This window comes from Drosophila gunungcola, chromosome 3R (genome assembly GCF_025200985.1).
Source record: "Drosophila gunungcola strain Sukarami chromosome 3R, Dgunungcola_SK_2, whole genome shotgun sequence".
Taxonomy (NCBI): domain Eukaryota; kingdom Metazoa; phylum Arthropoda; class Insecta; order Diptera; family Drosophilidae; genus Drosophila; species Drosophila gunungcola.
The window spans coordinates 2,862,182-2,880,797 of NC_069139.1; the positions used below are offsets into that span (position 1 = coordinate 2,862,182).

At 38.5% G+C, this 18,616-nt stretch overlaps 4 protein-coding genes across 9 annotated transcripts; 2 read left to right on the plus strand and 2 right to left on the minus strand.

Moving 5' to 3' along the window:
• The first annotated feature begins 266 nt into the window (after nucleotides 1–266).
• Nucleotides 267–14,682, plus strand: LOC128265545 (relaxin receptor 2). Of its 4 annotated transcripts, none has more exons than XM_053001620.1 (10): nucleotides 267–568; nucleotides 1,878–2,212; nucleotides 4,475–4,756; nucleotides 4,944–5,124; nucleotides 5,482–5,766; nucleotides 6,712–6,783; nucleotides 7,871–7,942; nucleotides 12,485–12,556; nucleotides 12,978–13,421; nucleotides 13,707–14,682. In XM_053001620.1, the coding sequence occupies exons 2-10, from the start codon at nucleotides 2,125–2,127 to the stop codon at nucleotides 14,518–14,520; spliced, it is 2,310 nt and encodes a 769-aa protein (XP_052857580.1). In that variant the 5' UTR covers nucleotides 267–568; nucleotides 1,878–2,124; the 3' UTR covers nucleotides 14,521–14,682. The 4 variants fall into 4 exon arrangements, with proteins under 4 accessions (XP_052857580.1, XP_052857598.1, XP_052857589.1 ...); XM_053001638.1 differs by having other exon boundaries at nucleotides 267–436; XM_053001629.1 differs by lacking the exon at nucleotides 267–568 and having other exon boundaries at nucleotides 1,437–2,212.
• Nucleotides 14,683–14,806: 124 nt separating this feature from the next.
• LOC128265566 (zinc finger protein 99) lies at nucleotides 14,807–16,289 on the minus strand. 2 transcript variants are annotated; one of them, XM_053001658.1, is made up of 3 exons: nucleotides 16,207–16,289; nucleotides 15,166–16,151; nucleotides 14,807–15,103 (listed from the first exon to the last, which is right to left on the minus strand). In XM_053001658.1, the coding sequence occupies exons 2-3, from the start codon at nucleotides 16,149–16,151 to the stop codon at nucleotides 14,941–14,943; spliced, it is 1,149 nt and encodes a 382-aa protein (XP_052857618.1). In that variant the 5' UTR covers nucleotides 16,207–16,289; the 3' UTR covers nucleotides 14,807–14,940. The 2 variants fall into 2 exon arrangements, with proteins under 2 accessions (XP_052857618.1, XP_052857627.1); XM_053001667.1 differs by having other exon boundaries at nucleotides 15,166–16,136; nucleotides 16,197–16,224.
• Nucleotides 16,290–16,296: 7 nt separating this feature from the next.
• LOC128265583 (uncharacterized) lies at nucleotides 16,297–17,136 on the plus strand. 2 transcript variants are annotated; one of them, XM_053001704.1, is made up of 3 exons: nucleotides 16,297–16,501; nucleotides 16,584–16,769; nucleotides 16,831–17,136. In XM_053001704.1, the coding sequence occupies exons 1-3, from the start codon at nucleotides 16,373–16,375 to the stop codon at nucleotides 16,852–16,854; spliced, it is 339 nt and encodes a 112-aa protein (XP_052857664.1). In that variant the 5' UTR covers nucleotides 16,297–16,372; the 3' UTR covers nucleotides 16,855–17,136. The 2 variants fall into 2 exon arrangements, with proteins under 2 accessions (XP_052857664.1, XP_052857654.1); XM_053001694.1 differs by having other exon boundaries at nucleotides 16,305–16,501; nucleotides 16,824–17,136.
• LOC128265579 (S-adenosylmethionine mitochondrial carrier protein homolog) lies at nucleotides 16,852–18,462 on the minus strand. The gene is made up of 4 exons (XM_053001681.1): nucleotides 18,246–18,462; nucleotides 17,920–18,186; nucleotides 17,438–17,853; nucleotides 16,852–17,089 (listed from the first exon to the last, which is right to left on the minus strand). The coding sequence occupies exons 1-4, from the start codon at nucleotides 18,339–18,341 to the stop codon at nucleotides 16,975–16,977; spliced, it is 894 nt and encodes a 297-aa protein (XP_052857641.1). The 5' UTR covers nucleotides 18,342–18,462; the 3' UTR covers nucleotides 16,852–16,974.
• Nucleotides 18,463–18,616: the final 154 nt, after the last annotated feature.

Genomic DNA, 18,616 nt, shown 5'->3' on the forward strand with positions numbered 1-18,616 from the left:
AAGTATAAATATTAAAATATAGTGGGAAATTTTAAAATTCATAATACTGATATATGAAAACATAAAAATAAACTTAGATTCTAATTAAGAAAAAGAAAATTAAAATTCAGTCATCTCTTGAAAGCATTAATTAAGATTTTCAGAAATCAGTGGTTAAGAATTTAAACAATTAAACTTTTTCTGTTTTGAGATGTAAGCCCGCGACTCTTGAGAGCAGTGGAAAGTAAAGAAAACCGCAGCAGCTCAACTCAATGGTCAGCCGAAGTCCTGTAGAAACCCGAAGCTGCTCTGCTACTGCGCTGCCACTTTTCCTCGGCCGCTTTTCTTCTGCGGAGGAAAACAAAATCAGCCACACACGCCGTCACCAGCTTCAGTTGGCCGCCGTGCGTGGACGTGTTTGGTCCTTGTATCCTTTCCGGTTTTTGTCCATCCCAAAGTAAAACACATCCTCTGAAGAAGCGCGCGCGACTTTCGGTTTTCAAAACAGGAAAAAAAGTGTTGCCCACTTAAGGGGGCAGTGAAAGTGGCAGCAAAGAAATAAAGAGGCGTCGGAACACACATTTGAATGGTCTGTTTTCGGGGGCATCCTCTACTGTCCTATCGCATTGACACAATCTACAAAGTGGTCGAGGGAGCATTAAGTGGCCCGGCAGCAAACAAAAAAAAAAAAACAAAAAAAATGAAAAAAGGAACCGAAACCGCTCCGCTTTTATGGCCCTTTTCCACACCAAATGCTGTTCAATTGCGATGATTGCGATAATGAGAGTCCCTGTTTCAGTTTAGGGATCATGCATCGCAGAGACAATGTGACCTTTTGCGGAAATTATGATTTGTCTCCGGCTGACCTTGAGCCCTCCCGGGAACGCCTCCCACCTCCCACGCCCAATTAAGTGGAATTTAATCAGCCAGAGAAGAAATGTCGCAGAAAAGGGGCCCACTAATGCCGGTCACATATTGCACTTCCATTTCGAACTACATTGGGCAACTTTATAACCTTGAGTTTGTCCTAATGTCTTGCATAAATTAGGAAATAAAAGTGGCTACTTAAAAATATAGGCATTATATGACTGGAGCCCAATGATTTTTGGTGAAATTTTTGTATTTTGATTGGCTTGTCTTAAGGGGGGAAATAAATTTAGTTTATGACTTTCTCTCCATTAAGTTTTCGGTATTTAAGCCAAACAAATAGCTTAAAGTGTAGTTTTTATTTAAAGCTGGAATTTTAAACTCGGTTAATAAAATGTTTGAATATCTTTAAATTGCAACATATAAAAATAAATAAAAATGGTTTTCAATTTTGGTCAAAGCTGTGTTTAATAAAGTCAGAATATTCGGTATTTAAAATGCTTAAAGACAGTTAATAAAATGTGTAAACTTCCTTAAATACAAAAATTAAAAAAATAAATTAAAATGTTTTAAAATTAAGATCCAAGCTGTGTTCACTAAAGTCAGAATATTTGGTATTATAAATGCTTCACATAAAATATAGTTTATTTAATCAAATAAAATTGATTGTATACTACAAGATTAAAACGAATATTTATTTTTTAGTGTTCTTAAAAACTGTGTTGGGAATGAAAGAAATTTTTTGTTTGATTTTATAAAATCAACATGTTTAACAACAAATAAAAAGCTGCCAAAAATCTGTCAGTAACTTTAATCTGTCTGTGAAACTTAAGCCAGTCGTCTGTCAAAATTGCACTTTATGCATATTTTTTATGGACATCAAATCAATTTTATCCAACGCTGAAATCGAAACCCCACCAAGTGGAAAGTACTTGCCATTCAAAATATTAATTTTGAACTCCCCTCCTTCCGCTCCATCTGCTGTGTAATCCTGGCACTTAAAACTCTTCTCGACGAGCTGCGAACATTAGCCAAATGAAGTGACAAGAAATTAACGAAAAACGACAAAAAAAAAGAGTAGAACGATATAAGAAATAATAATATAAAAACTCAATGAGTCAGCACAACAGTGGTGTTGTGGGGGCGTGACCGGAGTGGGAATTGAGTGCTCCTAATGATGAACTCGGTCAAGGAGCCAGTGCAGCCACGCTGGCCAAGTAATTAGATAAGCGAGCTTGGGATTGGGAAACACAAACAGGACCGAACCGATAAATCGCAATGGTCTACGGTAGGAGCATCGCCGTGGGCGTCGTCCTGATGACCGTCGTCCTGCTGCTGGCCGCCGGGATATTCTACTTAAGTCTGGGTAAGACATCCGCTGTATAATTTCTATAACTTGCGCAACTCTTAATCAATTTGGTATGCAATTATAATTCAAACAGTCTGGTGAAAAAAAATATATCTAATAATATATATTCAATAATATTCTCAAGTACTTCAAATTTAATTTAAATATATTTTGCTTTGATTTATATTACTTGAGGTTTTCACTTTAAAGTATTTAAATATGGGAATATAACATTTTTTAATATATAACATTTAACAGTTTTCCGAATTGATTTTAATATCTGAGAATTTTATTTAATTTAAAACGTTGTTGACTGAATAATTAAAATATTATAATGTTATGGTTTGGTAAATCTGTCTACCTTTTAGTAAACGAATATTTATTGATCCCTGAAAATAAGTTTGGGCGTCTAAAAATTGCTTGATCTACTTACATTTCCTTTTTTCAATACATACGTCTTTGAAAATTAAGATTTTAAATATTTAGTTTATTTAAAGTGTATTTAAGATGGGGTTTTTTTTAGGCCAAACACAAACCAAAATCAAATTCCAAACTGCAAAATGGCCATAAATTTTATAATCAAAAGTATTTGAAAGTAATTTGTTGTATAATACGATAAAAATAAGGCAACAGAAAACGGGGGCGGAAAAACAACAAATGCCTGACCATAAAAAAATAAATACGAGTACGGCGCAAACTTTGTCTTGAGCACAAAACAATTTTCGCACATCCATGGCAAAGTATACGTATAAATATATAGAAGGCTCTGGTCCTGGCTGTTTTGGTTCCTCGTTCAAAGCTTTTATCTTGTTTTACGAGTATCAATATCGAGAAATTTGCGCCGCTTTTTGCTGCCTCAATATTATATATTTTTTATGCCAATTTGCGTATTGATTTGCCATACGAGCAGATTTATGCCATTTTGTCGCCTCCGAATCCAAGTACATGCATCACGAGAAATTATTCATCTGCCAAAGAGCGTTTGTCCGGCTAAGGATTAAATCAGCCGTAGAAAAGGAGATTTAAGGAGCATAGAAAATAGAAAAGAAATCTGTAAGCATGTGTCCTTTTCATGGACACAATGAAATTGAAAGTTTCGTCTAATGCACAATGTCTGTGTACAAATCCTTCCTAATGAATTTAGATATTTATTATTTCAGAAAACAAGCAGGACAATATATTTATGCAGTTTAAACATTTCAACCGTTTTGATGACCATTTAGATGATTTTAAAGAGTATTTTTACTTTCATTGTGATATTTTATTTCTTTGGCATTAACTGAAACCTCTTCTGAGATAAATTAGAAAACAATCCGAAAAAAACAAATTTGTTTCTGACGCAATCCCTTCAATTGGATTAAAAGCTCTTCAAGGTGCTCCACTTTCGCTTTTATCTGCTTATTTGTCTAATGAACTATGTTCCATTATCTCGTAATTTGAATTGCTCAGCTTTTGGAGAGAGTCTACAGTTGTGGCACCCAAACAAATCATAAAAATGATAAAATGCAAAGCAAAAATGTCATTTCGTTTTACGACAATTACCCAAAAAGATGTAGGCATTCAGGCAGAAAAAGTTTCAGGATAAATTAAATCTAGGAATAAGTTATTTTTAACATCGATTGTTAGGACTCAGTCTTCAAAGTTTTGAAACTAAATTAGCTTCAATGGCATATTAATAAATTTCAAGCCATAATTTTATGTACTTGATTTCAATGCTTGAGAAAACATATTGTTAACAAAGCAAAAGCAAACCCCTCAAAAGTGAATGAAAAGTCAGGCCAAAACTTTTTTGCACATTAAGTTTAATTGCCATGTCTTGACAAAAGGGCAAACAATAAACTGAATGAGCAGAGGCGATGAGAATAACAACCCACAAATAAAGTTGTCAACGTGAGTTTAAAGTTTGTCTGCAAGCGATTAGAATAATTACTCATACGTAGCGTTGCCCATGCGAATGTTCGCTTTATATGAGTGATAAGGAAAACAGGAAAATACAAAAGATACACTTATAAAATTGAACTTAAATATGCCTGTCAAATAAATCTCTAAAAATAATTTACCAACTAAAAGTTCTACTCATTTTTTTTTAGTTCTTTATTATTCTTTTGAAGCAGTTGCCCTTAAACATTAATCCTTATTTTAAATATCAATATAAGGTTCGACGCAAAAAGCGGTGGTAAATAGTTGAACTGGGAACCTTGGTAGTGCAATATTGACCGCTGTCCTTGGGTGATAATTAATTTGGGATCTGTTTGTTGTGCCGTACTGTCCTTTTCGCAGGACCCTGCCCCACGGGCAGTTTCGCCTGCGACAACGGCACGCTGTGCGTTCCGAGGCGCCAAATCTGCGACAGTCGGCCCGATTGCGCCGACAGCAGCGACGAGCATCCCGTGGAATGCGGACTCCTCTACGGCAGCAAGGAGATTGCCGACAAGATTGTGCGCAGCGCCATTGAAAAGAAGCAACAGCGCCTAATCTCCGCCGTCTCGAATGCAAGCGGCGTGGATTTATCACCGCCGGCGGTGCCACGGAATCAGAGCCTAACTTTAAACATGACTTGTGGTAAGTGGATGAATCAATTACATTTGATTAATTTCTTAAAAGAAATTTAAGTGAAAAGATGGAGGACTAAGCATGTCAATAAATATATATATGATTAAATTTAATCATTTTAAACTTGTATCTTGTCTTCAAATTAATTTGTTTAATACCAGCATTTTTAAAAAATAGCCCTTTTTGAATTTCTTAGATATCGTCACATATCCGAAAACCTGTCAGTGTGGCCAGAAAACTATTTTATTCTGCGGTCGCTATGCAAAGTTGCGTCGATTTCCCCGGACCAGTTCGGAAGTCACCAATCTGATCATTATCCGCAACAATCTAACCTTGAGGGACAATATCTTTGCAAATTTGACGCATCTCCAAAAGCTGTGAGTAACACAATATATTTATCAATTCATATTTATGAATAACTAAATAAATTAACGCCCTCTTAAACGTTAATTAAAATATATCAAACAATAAAACCACTTAACGAGGGAAAAGTATCGTAACATTCAACATATAAAACTTTTGATATCAAAATTAGTGACGTAAACTGATTAAACTCGTCATTTTTTGTTAGAAAATTTGATAATAGAAGTTTTATATGTTGGACCGAACATATATTTAAGCACCTAATTAAATTTCATATTTAAACCAAATATATATTTTTGCATAGAAAATAATTTTTTGCATGAAAATAATTATTTTTATATAAATGCATCATATTTCCCCTCCTCCCGCAGGACACTCAAGTACAACAACATATCACGTGCCCCGCTGGGCAGCTTCACTGGGCTGGTTCACCTGGAGCGCCTTGAATTGAGCCACAACAACATCAGCCACCTGCCCCATGGAATTTTCATCGGATTGCAGAGCCTGCAGTGGTTGTTCCTGGTGAACAACCATCTGCACCACCTGCCCATGGAGCAGTTGCGACTTAACCGCCGGTTGGAGTGGTTAGTCCTGAGTAGGAATCGACTCACCCTGCGGAATGTGCAGATGCCGAAAATCCCGTCGCTCTACGAAGTGTGAGTAAATCGTATTGGGTTGTCTGTAGGTTGGCAGCTGCTCTTCTATTTGCTAGATTAAAAACTGAAAAGAAATCGGGGCTCTGTGTCTCTGGACACCCAGCTCCGCCAAATGTATTCAAGCGTAAAATGCTGTTAAAAGCGGGCGGTGCACCCGCTCATTGGGTTACTCGGATATTGGGTGTCCTGCTGGATGGCCCGTCCCTTCCGTTGGCAGCCCATTGGGTGATTCCGCTAAGGACTGGCACAATGTTGTCAACGTGGTTGCACTCACTTAGTTCTCAAAAGTATCCGTTTGATGTGCCCTAGTGGTGTTTACTCAAGTTTTAAAGTTTACGCTTTACAGTCGTAAGCTAGAATCTTAAAGTTTATAGCTTGACATATTAAAAATGCACTTTTCACATTTGTACAAGAGAAACTTGTATATCTAATTAAATTTCATTCCTATGAAAATTTGACCTATAAAAATCTTTTTTTTATGGTTTAAAGCTTAAGAAAATAAATGTCATTAATATTTTTCTATATATAAGATAAATGAACATATTATGCTGAATGATTTCCTTCTTAAGAAATTTAAAATTTGTAAATTTGACTCTTAAAAACTATTTTTAATGATTAAAAAATGTATGTTATTAAAAAACTTCATCATAAATTTGCCTAATGAACATACAAATAAATTTTCCAGATTTCCGAAGCCATTAACTTTATATACCTTAAAGATTTTAGTTCAAGCTTGTAGCCATTTTTAGTGACTCTGCATCAACTTTGATTATCTTACATTTGTTAGAGAAACATTCCTCACTTGTTCACACAAGCACACACGAAAAGCTTAGGGCTGACTTAAACCAGTAACCCAAAAATGTACATATAAACAAAACTAGGCCCACAGCTAAGCCAGATTGTTGTTAGCCAGATGCCTGCATAAATATCTCTTTACTTTTACAGTTATTTGGATTTCAATCGAATCGAATACATTGGCAAGGAAACTTTTTCCCAATTGGATAATTTACATTTGCTGTAAGTAAAACAATCAACTTTTAACCAAAAAAAAAAATCAAGAGAAGGAGAAGAAGAATAAGAAGCCAGCAAGTGTCGAAAAGTCTATTGAAATATGTTGTACTTAGATTTTATGGGGCGTATGCGTAATTTTTACTCTTCGTTGCATTTTGCTTTCGTTTTCGCTGTCTTTTTTTTACTTGTTTACTTTAAGAGATTTATGTGGGTTACTTTGTTGCTGAGACAGTGAAAAAAGACAAATGGAGCATTGCGTGTACGCACTGTTGACATGACACTGAGGTGGATATGCGATACTTCGACACCTTTTTACGGGCAATCCAAATACAATGGAATTTATGCACCAATAACCATAAATTGGCACGTTTATTGTTTACGCAAATAACATATGCTAAACAAATATTTAAAAGATGAGTGGCAGGGAAAAACGGCAAAAAAAAAATAAATTTAAGAGCCGAAGCTGAGAATACCCTTGTCAAATGATATCAAAACTTTTTAATTTAAAAAGACAATTTGAAAGCTATTCTTGAAATTTGTATCATTTCTACTAACACAAGTGTTTTTACGTTTTTTTATGAAAGGGTACAGAAACAAACAAAACAGGATAGCATCAAAAACTTTGTACTGCAGACACCTAAAACAATTTGAAAGCATTTATCAGAGGCCCCTCTTTCCCTTCAAAATCTCTCTACTGGCGGAGTATACATAATCATTAATTTATGCATCAATAGCTGACAATATAAGTCAATGGGTCGTCTGGGTGCCCGACGCCTGGCTGCTAACTGAAAATAAATCAGTTACCCAAATTGCCCAACGTAAATAAATGTGTTAACCTTTACAGACATTGGAAACGAATGGGAGCGATGAGATTTGGATGGGATAAATTGTGTCGCAATTTTCGTGCTCATCATATGTGCTGGGAATTTATCTGGTAATTTGAAGCATATGGGTAGTTAAGGGAAAGCGAGAAAGTAGAGTGGTTTAACAACAACAAGCTTAGATTGATTTAAGATATTACAATGGCAAAAATGTACAATCCTACTTAGTAAATGTATAAACTAACATTTTAAATGTTGTTTACTTTTCACAGAGATCTTCAGCATAACCTCATCACTCACATCCATGGACAAGCCTTTGCGAATCTCACCAATATGCGAGATATGTGAGTATACCAAAGGGGAAGGGGTTTGAATTTCATTCTGTATTTCTGAATGTTTAACACCGACACTAAGCATGAATTATGGCGACACAAAGCAAATTAGCATAATAATACGAATAATGTTGGGACACAAGTAAATGAACTCGAGCTCTGGTCAAAGATTCAGCGCAGGACACAAAAGGAATGTCCCCATAGTTAATCGTAATTTGGCAAAGCAATTCAAACAGCCGAAACCCAAAATCTCAACCCCCCTCAACTGCACACTGGCTTTGTGACTCAAAATCATATTCAATGATATTAATTTTAGTTCATTAATGCGCAATTACGTATACGGAATGTTGCTCTCTGTTCATGAAAAATTAAAGTTGGAAACTTTTTGCCCGCAGACAGATAAATAATAACAAGGGAAAGAAAGTTTAACCAGACTACATACTTCTAAGGACTAAGAAAAAATTCGCTTCAATTGAAACGATATAAATATTTTTATGATTTTGACCACGCCCTCGCTATAAAAAAGTTTACCCCCTTGAGCAAACTAATCTAACCTTTATAGTCATAGTTTATTATAATGCAAGTTATGGCCAACTGTAAAGCATGTGGGCCAATCTATAAACGGCAGTCGTAAAGAAGGAAAACAAATTGTTTAACGCTTTGAGGAAGGAATTTGATGAGCCTCAGACAACATGGCGTATGCCCAATATTTAATATTGAAAACCACAGAGAGCTTAAAGCATATCTTGTAAATAAATTCCACACAAGAGCTGTGCCTGCTACGTGTGGTTGAAATAAGAATTGTATGTTGCTTTCTGGCTTTCATAACCATATATCAATGGCATATTCAATAAATGTCTCCGCCAACTCTGCATCCATCGTCTAGCATCAAGCTGTGGCCTTAATAAATTTACCAAACCCATTCAGCATATATGTACTATATACACATACATCAGCATATCAAGGATGATAACATGGACACACCACACTGTTTTTGACCAGATTGGTTCTTATACATTTTGTATCTTTTGGGACTTTGACTTTTGGCCAACGCAGCCGGAGCAACAAATAAACAAACATTATTATGGCCAAATAAAAATGCAAATAAATTTGTATTTTATGTGAAAACAATTTCGCCAAAGCCTTGGCCAAAAGTAACTGAGTAACCAACTCCGGGGCCACGTTGTGGGCCAATAATGAAGGAGTTTATTGAAATCGACTTGGGGCGGTATTCCCCAATCGTCATTGCTTCATTAGATGCTGTGCCTCTCCCCCTTGTTCGAGCTGTGAATCCTTTACGCCTGTTGATGACACCTCTTACCATCTTATCACTAACCACCCATCTTATCACTCCCGCCCTTCTATGCAAATAATTTGCCCTTTGTTGGCGTGCGAGGAATTTCTCAGCATTCCGGGCAGCTTGTATGCCAAGTGTAAGACTTTTATAGACACACAGAAAGAAAACATGATCTATGTTTCAATGGAAATTATCAAAAGCCCAACAATAGCAAGTTAGTTGGATCTCATTTAATTACTTAAAAACAACAGATTTGCATCTCAAATTTGTTGTATAAATATTTATAATATATAATTTTAAAACAAATATAATTGTTTTGAATTCGGGGAACTTTAAAATTTTTTTAATTAACATGGTTGTTTTGCTTCTCGATGCAAATTCAATTCTTGATTTTTTCAAATTATGGCATTTATTATTCGTTTGATTTCAACGCAATTGTAAAAAACATTGTTATATTAATATGGCACTTCCCTTTCTAGTTGAGTTTTTGCTGAAATAAATTTAAATTTGGAGGCAGGAAACTTAGAATTCTACACTGCTTTATCAACTACCAATGCATGTGGATTTGTATGGATTAAAGTTAGTTCTCAGATTGCATTTCTTATTATATGTAAAATAGTAGAATTCTTTTTTTCGTGCACCCAGTAAAGAAAGTGTACAAAAATTCCTTTGGCGAGCGTGTATCTGCGTCCGTGTATTTGTATCTATCAGATACGCATCTAAATGCTGCTCATGTATCCTGTCTTCCTCCAGCAATTTCTGCTGATTTGTTTTGTCTTTGGTATCCCCTGGGGGTCAAGGGTGGAGACGTGGCCATAAAACAAACGAAAACGAAAATATTTGAGAAATCGCTGCACTAATTTGATTCCTGCTGCCGAGCTACTGAGCCACTGACAGGTCATTACAGAGATTTTTCGACCGTATATGTACACGGCTTTAAAGACCTTCAAGTCCAGCATTGTCCGCTCGACATGGCCGTGACGTTAATTATGGTCAATATAATCTCCTTCGCCCCCGCATTCGTTTTACAAATGGACAATGCAACAAATGCCGCAGTGCCTCCGCAAAGCACATTGCCCCAAAAGAATCCACAACTGAAACGTGTCATTTGCAGGGGAAGCGTAAATGGCTTAATTTGGTTAATATGAACTCACATTCGCAATCGGGTATATTGAGTTATTTGAGAGAAAAAGCTTCTTTCTATGCCTTACGGTAGCTGTATATTCTCAAAGAGAATAATAACTTTTAATTCAGAAATTTACGGATACAGTAATTTTTTTGGCAGTCAAAATTACTAGCCTATGTTTTACTTTATATAGTCACTATAATTAGAAATCTTTTTAAATAATTAACTACGTTCTGTTAGAGACGTTTCAACATAATATCATTCGGTAGATTTATTAGGAAAGGCGAATTTTCTAATTTTTATTGCATACTTTTATGCACAATGAATTATTATGTGATTTCTGTAGCGCACCCCAGGATTTGCTTTCCTATCCCAGGATATTATAGAGCATTTAGCAAACCGTCTGACCCTCTCATAATTTGTGATAATACTTTCATGATTTTTCGCTTCTTGCACGTAGCGCACAAACACAACTAGAGGTATTTATTTACCATTTTCTTAAATGCGCATCGAGCGACCGCCAGCCCTTCATCGTTTACTCAGTCCTTTTGATTCTGACGCATTTGTGTCCGCTCGGAATGGGCCACGTGTATGTGGACAGGAGGATGTGCTCGCCCATGAACAACGGGCATTACTCGAGGCTTATTTGGATGCCCATGGATGGGGGACAGCAGCAACTTGTTGCCCTTCAAGAAAAATATGTTAATTGTGCTCGTGTGGCGTCTGGTTTGGCCGGATATTTATGAAGTTATTAAGTGCGGACTTTTGGGGCCTCTTTGCCAAAATCATGATGGCAGCCGATCCGACAGGCCTGGCCCTCAATAATTAATTAGAAATTTACATAATCAAAATTTTTGGGACCCATTTTTCGACGGCTCAATTTGTGGCCGAGTTAAATATTTAGTTTAAGCTTTTACCAGGCAACGCAAAATGGCGCTGCAGTTTTATAGCCAGCGAGCAATTACCAGCAATCTGTGGTTGCTCCTCGTGGGCAGGGGGCGGGGGGCGTGGCCATTGTCTTTGGGCGACAATCCATAAAAACAAACTGTTAACAGTTGGCGCTCGGGCATTGATTGACCAGACAAGTGCAAGCAATGGAGTTCCCACAACCAAGAGCTCAACGTCAGCTTTCACAACACCATCTCCATCAGATTCAGTTCCCTGGATCTCACATCAGCTGCTGGATTCCCATGGACGTGACACGGTGGAACCGAAGCACCAGCACTCCAATTCACGACCCAGAGGAAATATTGAAGTTATTATCCCCCAACGCTATAAACATACTAATAAAGCAAAAGAAATTCACTCCACACGGAGGAAAAGTGTCGACAAAATAAGTCTTAAATTTGGTTGTTTGTCATATTCAGGATTCTCAGGATAAAACCTTTTCACAGTAAAGTTTAATAATTGCATTTAAAACGGTTGGCAAATTGGATTTTAAGATTTTCGCTTTATCTATTTATTATATGCTTTTTAAAATGTAAAGTTATTTTTCAAATTATTTAAGGTAGTTTCATTTAAACTCGATTATAATAATTGTATTTAATCTGTTGGCAAAAGTACTTCAAGACTCGGAATATTTTAATATAACTACAATACTACTAGAATTAGTATTAATATAAAAAAATGTTAAATTTTAATCAATAATTGCTGATAATAAATTTAAAGATATTTTTAAACTAATATTTTTTTAATTTTAAAAGACATTTAAATGACCTTTTCAAGAGGTTTTTAAGCCACTGTGCCACATCCTGTCTGCCATGAATGATGCGCCCTTTCCTGCCAACACATTTAGCCCCGGCCAGTTGCATCTATCCCACACATTGATAGACAATGTTTGTGCACTGATTTATACTCAGCCAGCTATTAAATAAGAATTTTTGTTATTATGTTGCCCAGCAGGACTTTATTATGTGACTTTCAAAGGCTTTAGTCAACTTGTTGTAACTGTGGCTTAAAGTCGCAACCAAAAAAGGAGAAAATTGTTTTTGATTACTTTTAAAGGCGACAACGTGTGTCGGCTTTATCAGCAACAAGCAAACGCGTGGCCATTATGCGCGGCTCACGCGGCGTATGCGTAACCTTATATAGTATCTACGATTAATTCTTAGACATGCATTTCTTTTTACAGCCGCCTTGTCGGTAATCCCATTAAGGAGTTATCTGGCGAAACATTTCTGCACAACACTCGACTGGAGGCACTGTGAGTATACTTAAGAATCAAATAATAAAACGGCTTTAAAAATACAAAGAGTTAAACAGGAAAAAAAATGGCAAAATGCCATTTAAAAATCAATTTTCCCAAATTTAAGTTGAGTATGGAGCAACTATTTTTAAAGATCAAAATACCTAGCCTGTCGTAAATCTACAAAAATCGAGTACTCAAAAATGCGTATAGCTTGTTTAATAACTATGAAAACACTTTATCAATATTTTCATTAAAATTAAGTACAAACTATAATTTCATTTTTAAAATAATAAATATTCTTAAACTTGGTATTTACCTCTGGTATATTTAAAAGAAATCTATATCATTATTTCCTTTTAAAAAGCAGCTAGCTATAAACTATATATTTATTTAAATTAAAAAAGTATATCATATAATTATTTGATATGCTCACCAGTTCTCTGGCCCACATGCCCATTCACATCACCGGCAGCCTGGTGGAGCCGCTGAACATCTCGTTCCTGAATCTTTCGGGCATTCGTTACGATCACATCGACTTTGCGGCCATCAATGCGATGCGCAACCTCACCTATATTATCTACGATCGGTTCTTTTACTGCTCGATGACGCCGCAGGTGAGGATGTGCAAGCCCGCCACCGATGGGATCAGTTCCTTTCAGGATCTCTTGAGCAAACCCGTGCTCCGATACTCCGCCTGGGTTATGGCCACTCTGACAATAGCTGGCAATGTCCTGGTTCTCTGGGGCCGCTTTATCTACCGGGACGAGAACGTGGCTGTGACGATGGTCATCCGGAATCTGGCCCTGGCCGACATGTTGATGGGCTTCTATCTGGTCACCATTGGAGTGCAGGACTATCGCTACCGGAACGAGTACTACAAGTGAGTTTAACCTGCCGTGAAAATAAGACTTTTGAGAAGTTTCATCCACATAGTTTAAAAATTGAGAGACTAGTTGGCGTAGAAACGTACAGACGGACAGAAAGACAGACAGATAGCTAAACCTACTCCGCTAGTGATCAAGAAGATATGTTTAAACTTTATAGGAAATGTTGTAACAAACTTATGACTGAAGTTATTGTACCCTCTCCAATGGTTTAAAAAGCCTTAAATAAATAATCATATAGAATTAATAATTATTTCTGTATTTACCTTGTCATTTTCAAGGGTTGTGCTGGACTGGATCAGCTCGTGGCAGTGCACGCTGATTGGAACCCTGGCCGTGAGCTCCTCCGAGGTGTCGATGTTAATTCTTGCCTTCATGTCGCTGGAACGCTTCCTGCTAATCGCGGATCCCTTCCGTGGCCACCGCAGCATCGGAAGTCGGGTGATGTGGCTGGCTCTGATCTGCATCTGGATTACGGGTGTGGGACTGGCGGTGGTTCCAGTCCTTCTTTGGCGGACCAGCACTCTGCCCTACTATGGATCCTATTCGGGCACCTGTTTTCCTCTGCACATCCACGAAGCCTTTCCCATGGGCTGGCTTTACTCGGCCTTTGTGTTCCTGGGAGTCAATTTGCTGCTTCTGGTGATGATCGCCATGCTCTACACGGCACTCCTCATCTCGATATGGCGGACGCGAAGTGCCACACCGCTGACACTCTTGGATTGCGAGTTCGCGGTGAGATTCTTCTTCATCGTACTGACCGATTTCCTGTGCTGGGTGCCCATAATAGTTATGAAGATCTGGGTGTTCTTCAACTACAATATCTCGGATGACATATACGCCTGGCTGGTGGTCTTTGTGCTGCCCCTAAACTCGGCGGTGAATCCGCTTTTGTACACTTTCACCACGCCAAAGTATCGCAATCAGATCTTCTTGCGCGGCTGGAAGAAGATAACCTCCAGAAAGCGAGCGGAGGCGGGCAATGGTAATGTGGCGACCACCACGACGGGCACGGCCACCGGATCCTCACAGCATCCGGATGACTCCACGACACTGGCCAAAGCGATGCCACTGGCCCTTACTTTGTCAAACTAACACATTCCTGGGCCGGCCATCGAAATTGTATACCATCAGATTTAGCAGCATTTATTTTGTCTATGATATCGAATATCTATATATTTGTGTGTGAATATCTAACCTGTGTAAGTTAACCAAACGAAAGTGTGAAATAAATTGAATGTGATATTTGTAAGGCAATTTCACAGATGTTGTAACAGTTTCAGTTTCACATTAAGGTTAATTTAAATTAACTTTATAATTTAAAAAAAAAAATTAACCTTGCTTAAGCGTAATCTCAATATCAAGGCAAAAGATCCGAAACAAATTAATATGATTGATTTATCTCTTTCAGTTTTTTGTATGTACTCATATTTTTTGTGGACTTTTGTTAGTGTACTAGCATTTACCTATGATTTCTAGGATTTTTTTTAAACTTTTTTCTTAACAATCTAGGTATTAATTAGCAGCTCCCTTTTGGCGACTGTTGTCTATTTGATCCTGCCCTTTATAAACCTTTGCCATGACCAACTTGGAGCGTACAATGTGAAACTTGCGCATCTCTTCCAGCTCCTCCATCTCAACTCGCTTGTTGTGCTTGCGTTCAATGTGCACTCGCAGCCTAAAACAGAATTACACATAATTTAAATCTTATTTTATATGATTTAAAGAGGGGCTACAAACTTGTTACGAGCTGGAAAACTCTGCTGGCAGTGGGCACACTCAAATGGCATGGCCGTGTGGGTGCACTCGTGATTCCTCAAAGATGAAGACGAGGTGAAGGACTTCTGGCAGTCGGGAAACTCGCAAATAAATCGGGATCCAGTGTGCTTGACCTGCTGGTGGACTGTCAAATGCGATCGCTGTGCAAAACGCCGTTCGCAGAGATCACAGGCATAGGGAAAATCCCTTGTGTGGAATCGTTTATGGATCTCCAAAGCTTTGGCAATGCCAAATACCTTGCCGCAGGTATCGCAAGACATTCCGGATTGCCTGTGCTTCGAGTCCACATGCACTTTAAGGGCCTGTTTTGTGAGATAGACCCTGTCGCATTGGCTGCACTGAAAGTGGGGACGATTGTCCAGGTGAATCAAGCGGTGCTTGGCCATACGGGAATGGTTCTTGAACACCTTGTTGCAGAATTGGCAGTTGAATTTGCCCGTGTGGCGTTGACGGGGCACAATGTCATCCATGGTAATCGAGCCCGTTGGAGTGTTCAGATCATCCTGGGCCTCCTCCTTGTCCTCAATATCCTCTATGATGAAGTCATCCTCCTCTTCCTGCTCCTCCTCCTCGGGCTCCTCACTAGTGTCCGTGATCTCAAAGATCTCCCTCAACTGCTGGTTAGCTAAAGCTACTTTCTTGTGGAAATCGTAGGCCCATTGCAGCTCCACCACACAACGTTTGCACAAGGATCTGGGCTCGTTGCTGGGACTTTGGCGCAGGTCCTCCTTGGTGCAGATCTCATAGCAGTCGTAGTAGCTCAGTTTAGCCTGCTGGTCATAGATGCCGGTCATGTCCAGCATTTGGTTGGGATGCGGCTCCTCCAAACACAAACGGCAGCAGTTGCTTAAGCCCGGAAAATATGGAGCTCCTGCACATGAGACTTTTTGGGACACAACTTGTGGAATACGCTGCGTTTTGCATTCTTCTGGCTTAGATCGATTCATCTATGAAAGGAATTGTATAAAAATTTAACTTTAGCTTAAGCTAACTTATATTTACTTGTTAACAATTGAAAATCCCCGCTCAAAGCACTAAAATCAAAGAAAAACTAAACATAGCTAAATGTAGAGTTGCCACATTTTCAAAGTTAAACAACTGGCAACGCTGAGAAGCGCTTAAATTTTTAAGAACTTTTTCTTAAGCAGTCTCTTAAAAACCCTTCAAAATGGAAAAGTATCTGGAGCCTGAGAAGACCACAATAAGTCCAGACAAGGACATTCTTCATCCGGATGATGCTCAGTACATTTGGCTGCCCATTTTGGTGCTCGTTGGCATACTTGTTCTAGCAGCTTTGGTGCGGCGTTACATTCCTTATCTCTGGATATTTGTTCAAGTGCATTTACATTTGTTTAATTTATGCATCTGGGTGTCTACAGGTGTACGCCATGTCACGTAGTCGCTGCCGGTTTTCCTGGGAATGTCTGAACCGAAGGAAAGCCCCACGGGGTGGGTACATTAACGTGGACGAAGAGGATTCCGATGTGCCCATGGCCTGTGGCGATGAACTGGGTGATCACCGGATTGAAGCTAGCCTCCTCAGCGGTAGACTGCACATTCAGGATGTGAGTTGGGTTGTACGATGTCTAATTCGTATTGTATTCCATCTGTATGTTTAGAGACCAGATAACGCCTTCAACGCCTAGATAATCTCAAAAGACTTCCATACACTTTATTGTCCACATTTGTCTCCACGGTGGTTGTCATCGGTTAAGTTACTACTGCAAACTACGTGCCTCCTACTACAAGTACAACGAAAATAAGCCTATTTTAGTGATCCGTATTGGCGGCGCCCAGAATTCGCGTCGTCAGGTCGTAGAAGCCAAAGAAGAAGGCACCTCCCAGTGTGATCCACAGCACCCGCGGCACAAAACCAGCAAACAGACTGAAATATAAAAATTATCCATTAATAAATGTAAACATTATCGTAAACCCCAATGGCTTTCACATATTTCACAATATCTTTCCTAACATATCATATCTGGAAAGCTTTTAAATGCTTCATCTTTTAGTTAGAAGTTTATAATTGTGCAAACAATGGAATCCTTATGCTTATATCTTATATTTCTTCTTAATTTAAATTATATAGATTATAATCTTTGAGTGCCTTTTTTGATGAAAAATTGTATTTCCTTTTAAACGAAATGTTATAAATAATATTATTTAAGTTGCCAATTGTTCACTTATTTTGGTCAAGTTCAACCTAAATCAAACCTTAATACTGAATATTTACCCGCCAAAGCCTCGCTCCAGATAAATGCCATGCAAAATGCTCCGGGCACTGCTTCGTCGATTGAGACTCTCCCTTCCGGCCAGCATAATTCGCGTCTTGACCACATCCAGTGGAGTGGTTAGCCCCGCTGAAATTCCTCCAGCGATGGCTCCACAAAGAGCCACCGAAATGGGAGTCGATTCGTATCCGGTTAAGGGCGTCCATTGAAGCTTAAAATACTCCCAGAGTGGGAACTGGATCAGACTGAAGGGAATTTCCCGCATGATGGTGGAACCGAATCCCCGATAAAGACCACGTTGCAATCCCTCAGTGCGATAGGCCCTCAGTAGGATTTGCAGGCCGGATAGTTTGTTGCCCAGTAACGTTTGGGAGCGCTGCTTGGCAATCTCCACGGGAACGCGGATTAAACAAGCCAACTGCGAAGGGGTATGATAAAATGTTAGATCTATAGGCTGTTTAGTGAGTTTCTAGGTAATTCCCACCACTTCAGCTGCCGAGGCTGCTGCCATGTGCACATAGGGCGAATCTTTGGTATGGGTTACGGAGCTGAAGAACTGTTTGCCACATTCGTATGTGCAGAAAAAAAGAGCCGCTGTGGGAGCACTTCCTGCGGCCGCAGGAGCCAATCCTTTGTAGATGCCTCTGAAGCCTCCAGCCCGCCAAAAACCCAGCTCGCTTTGCAGGCGGGTCTTCACGGTGTCAATGGGAAAGAGTGCTATGTCTACCACCATACCAGCCACGCCACCAGCCTGTAATATTAATTTGTAATTTATAGTAAGTAAGTAAGTAAGTTATTTTAGGTACTCACAACAAGTGCATGTAAAAATTTCAATTTGTTTACAGGCTCTTGCACGCCTATTTCCATTGACCCTGCGGCCGAATCCAGACTTAATTCAGCTGCCATGTCCTAGAAATGTGGTTTGCACTTCCACTTTATGTCATTATACCAGGATATTTTGAATAAATTGATTAAATAAACAAAAACATGCAAATTGGTTGTTAACGTAACAATCAGCTGGTTTTTGGTTATCCGGCAACGCTATGCATAACAGCTGTTCACTGTAGGGCTGTCAAGGTGGTCAAAACTATACCAATTTTTGTTAATTATATTTAATAATTTATATAATTTCATATAAATATGTAGTTTTATTCACTTAAATATAAATATTTAAAAAACTA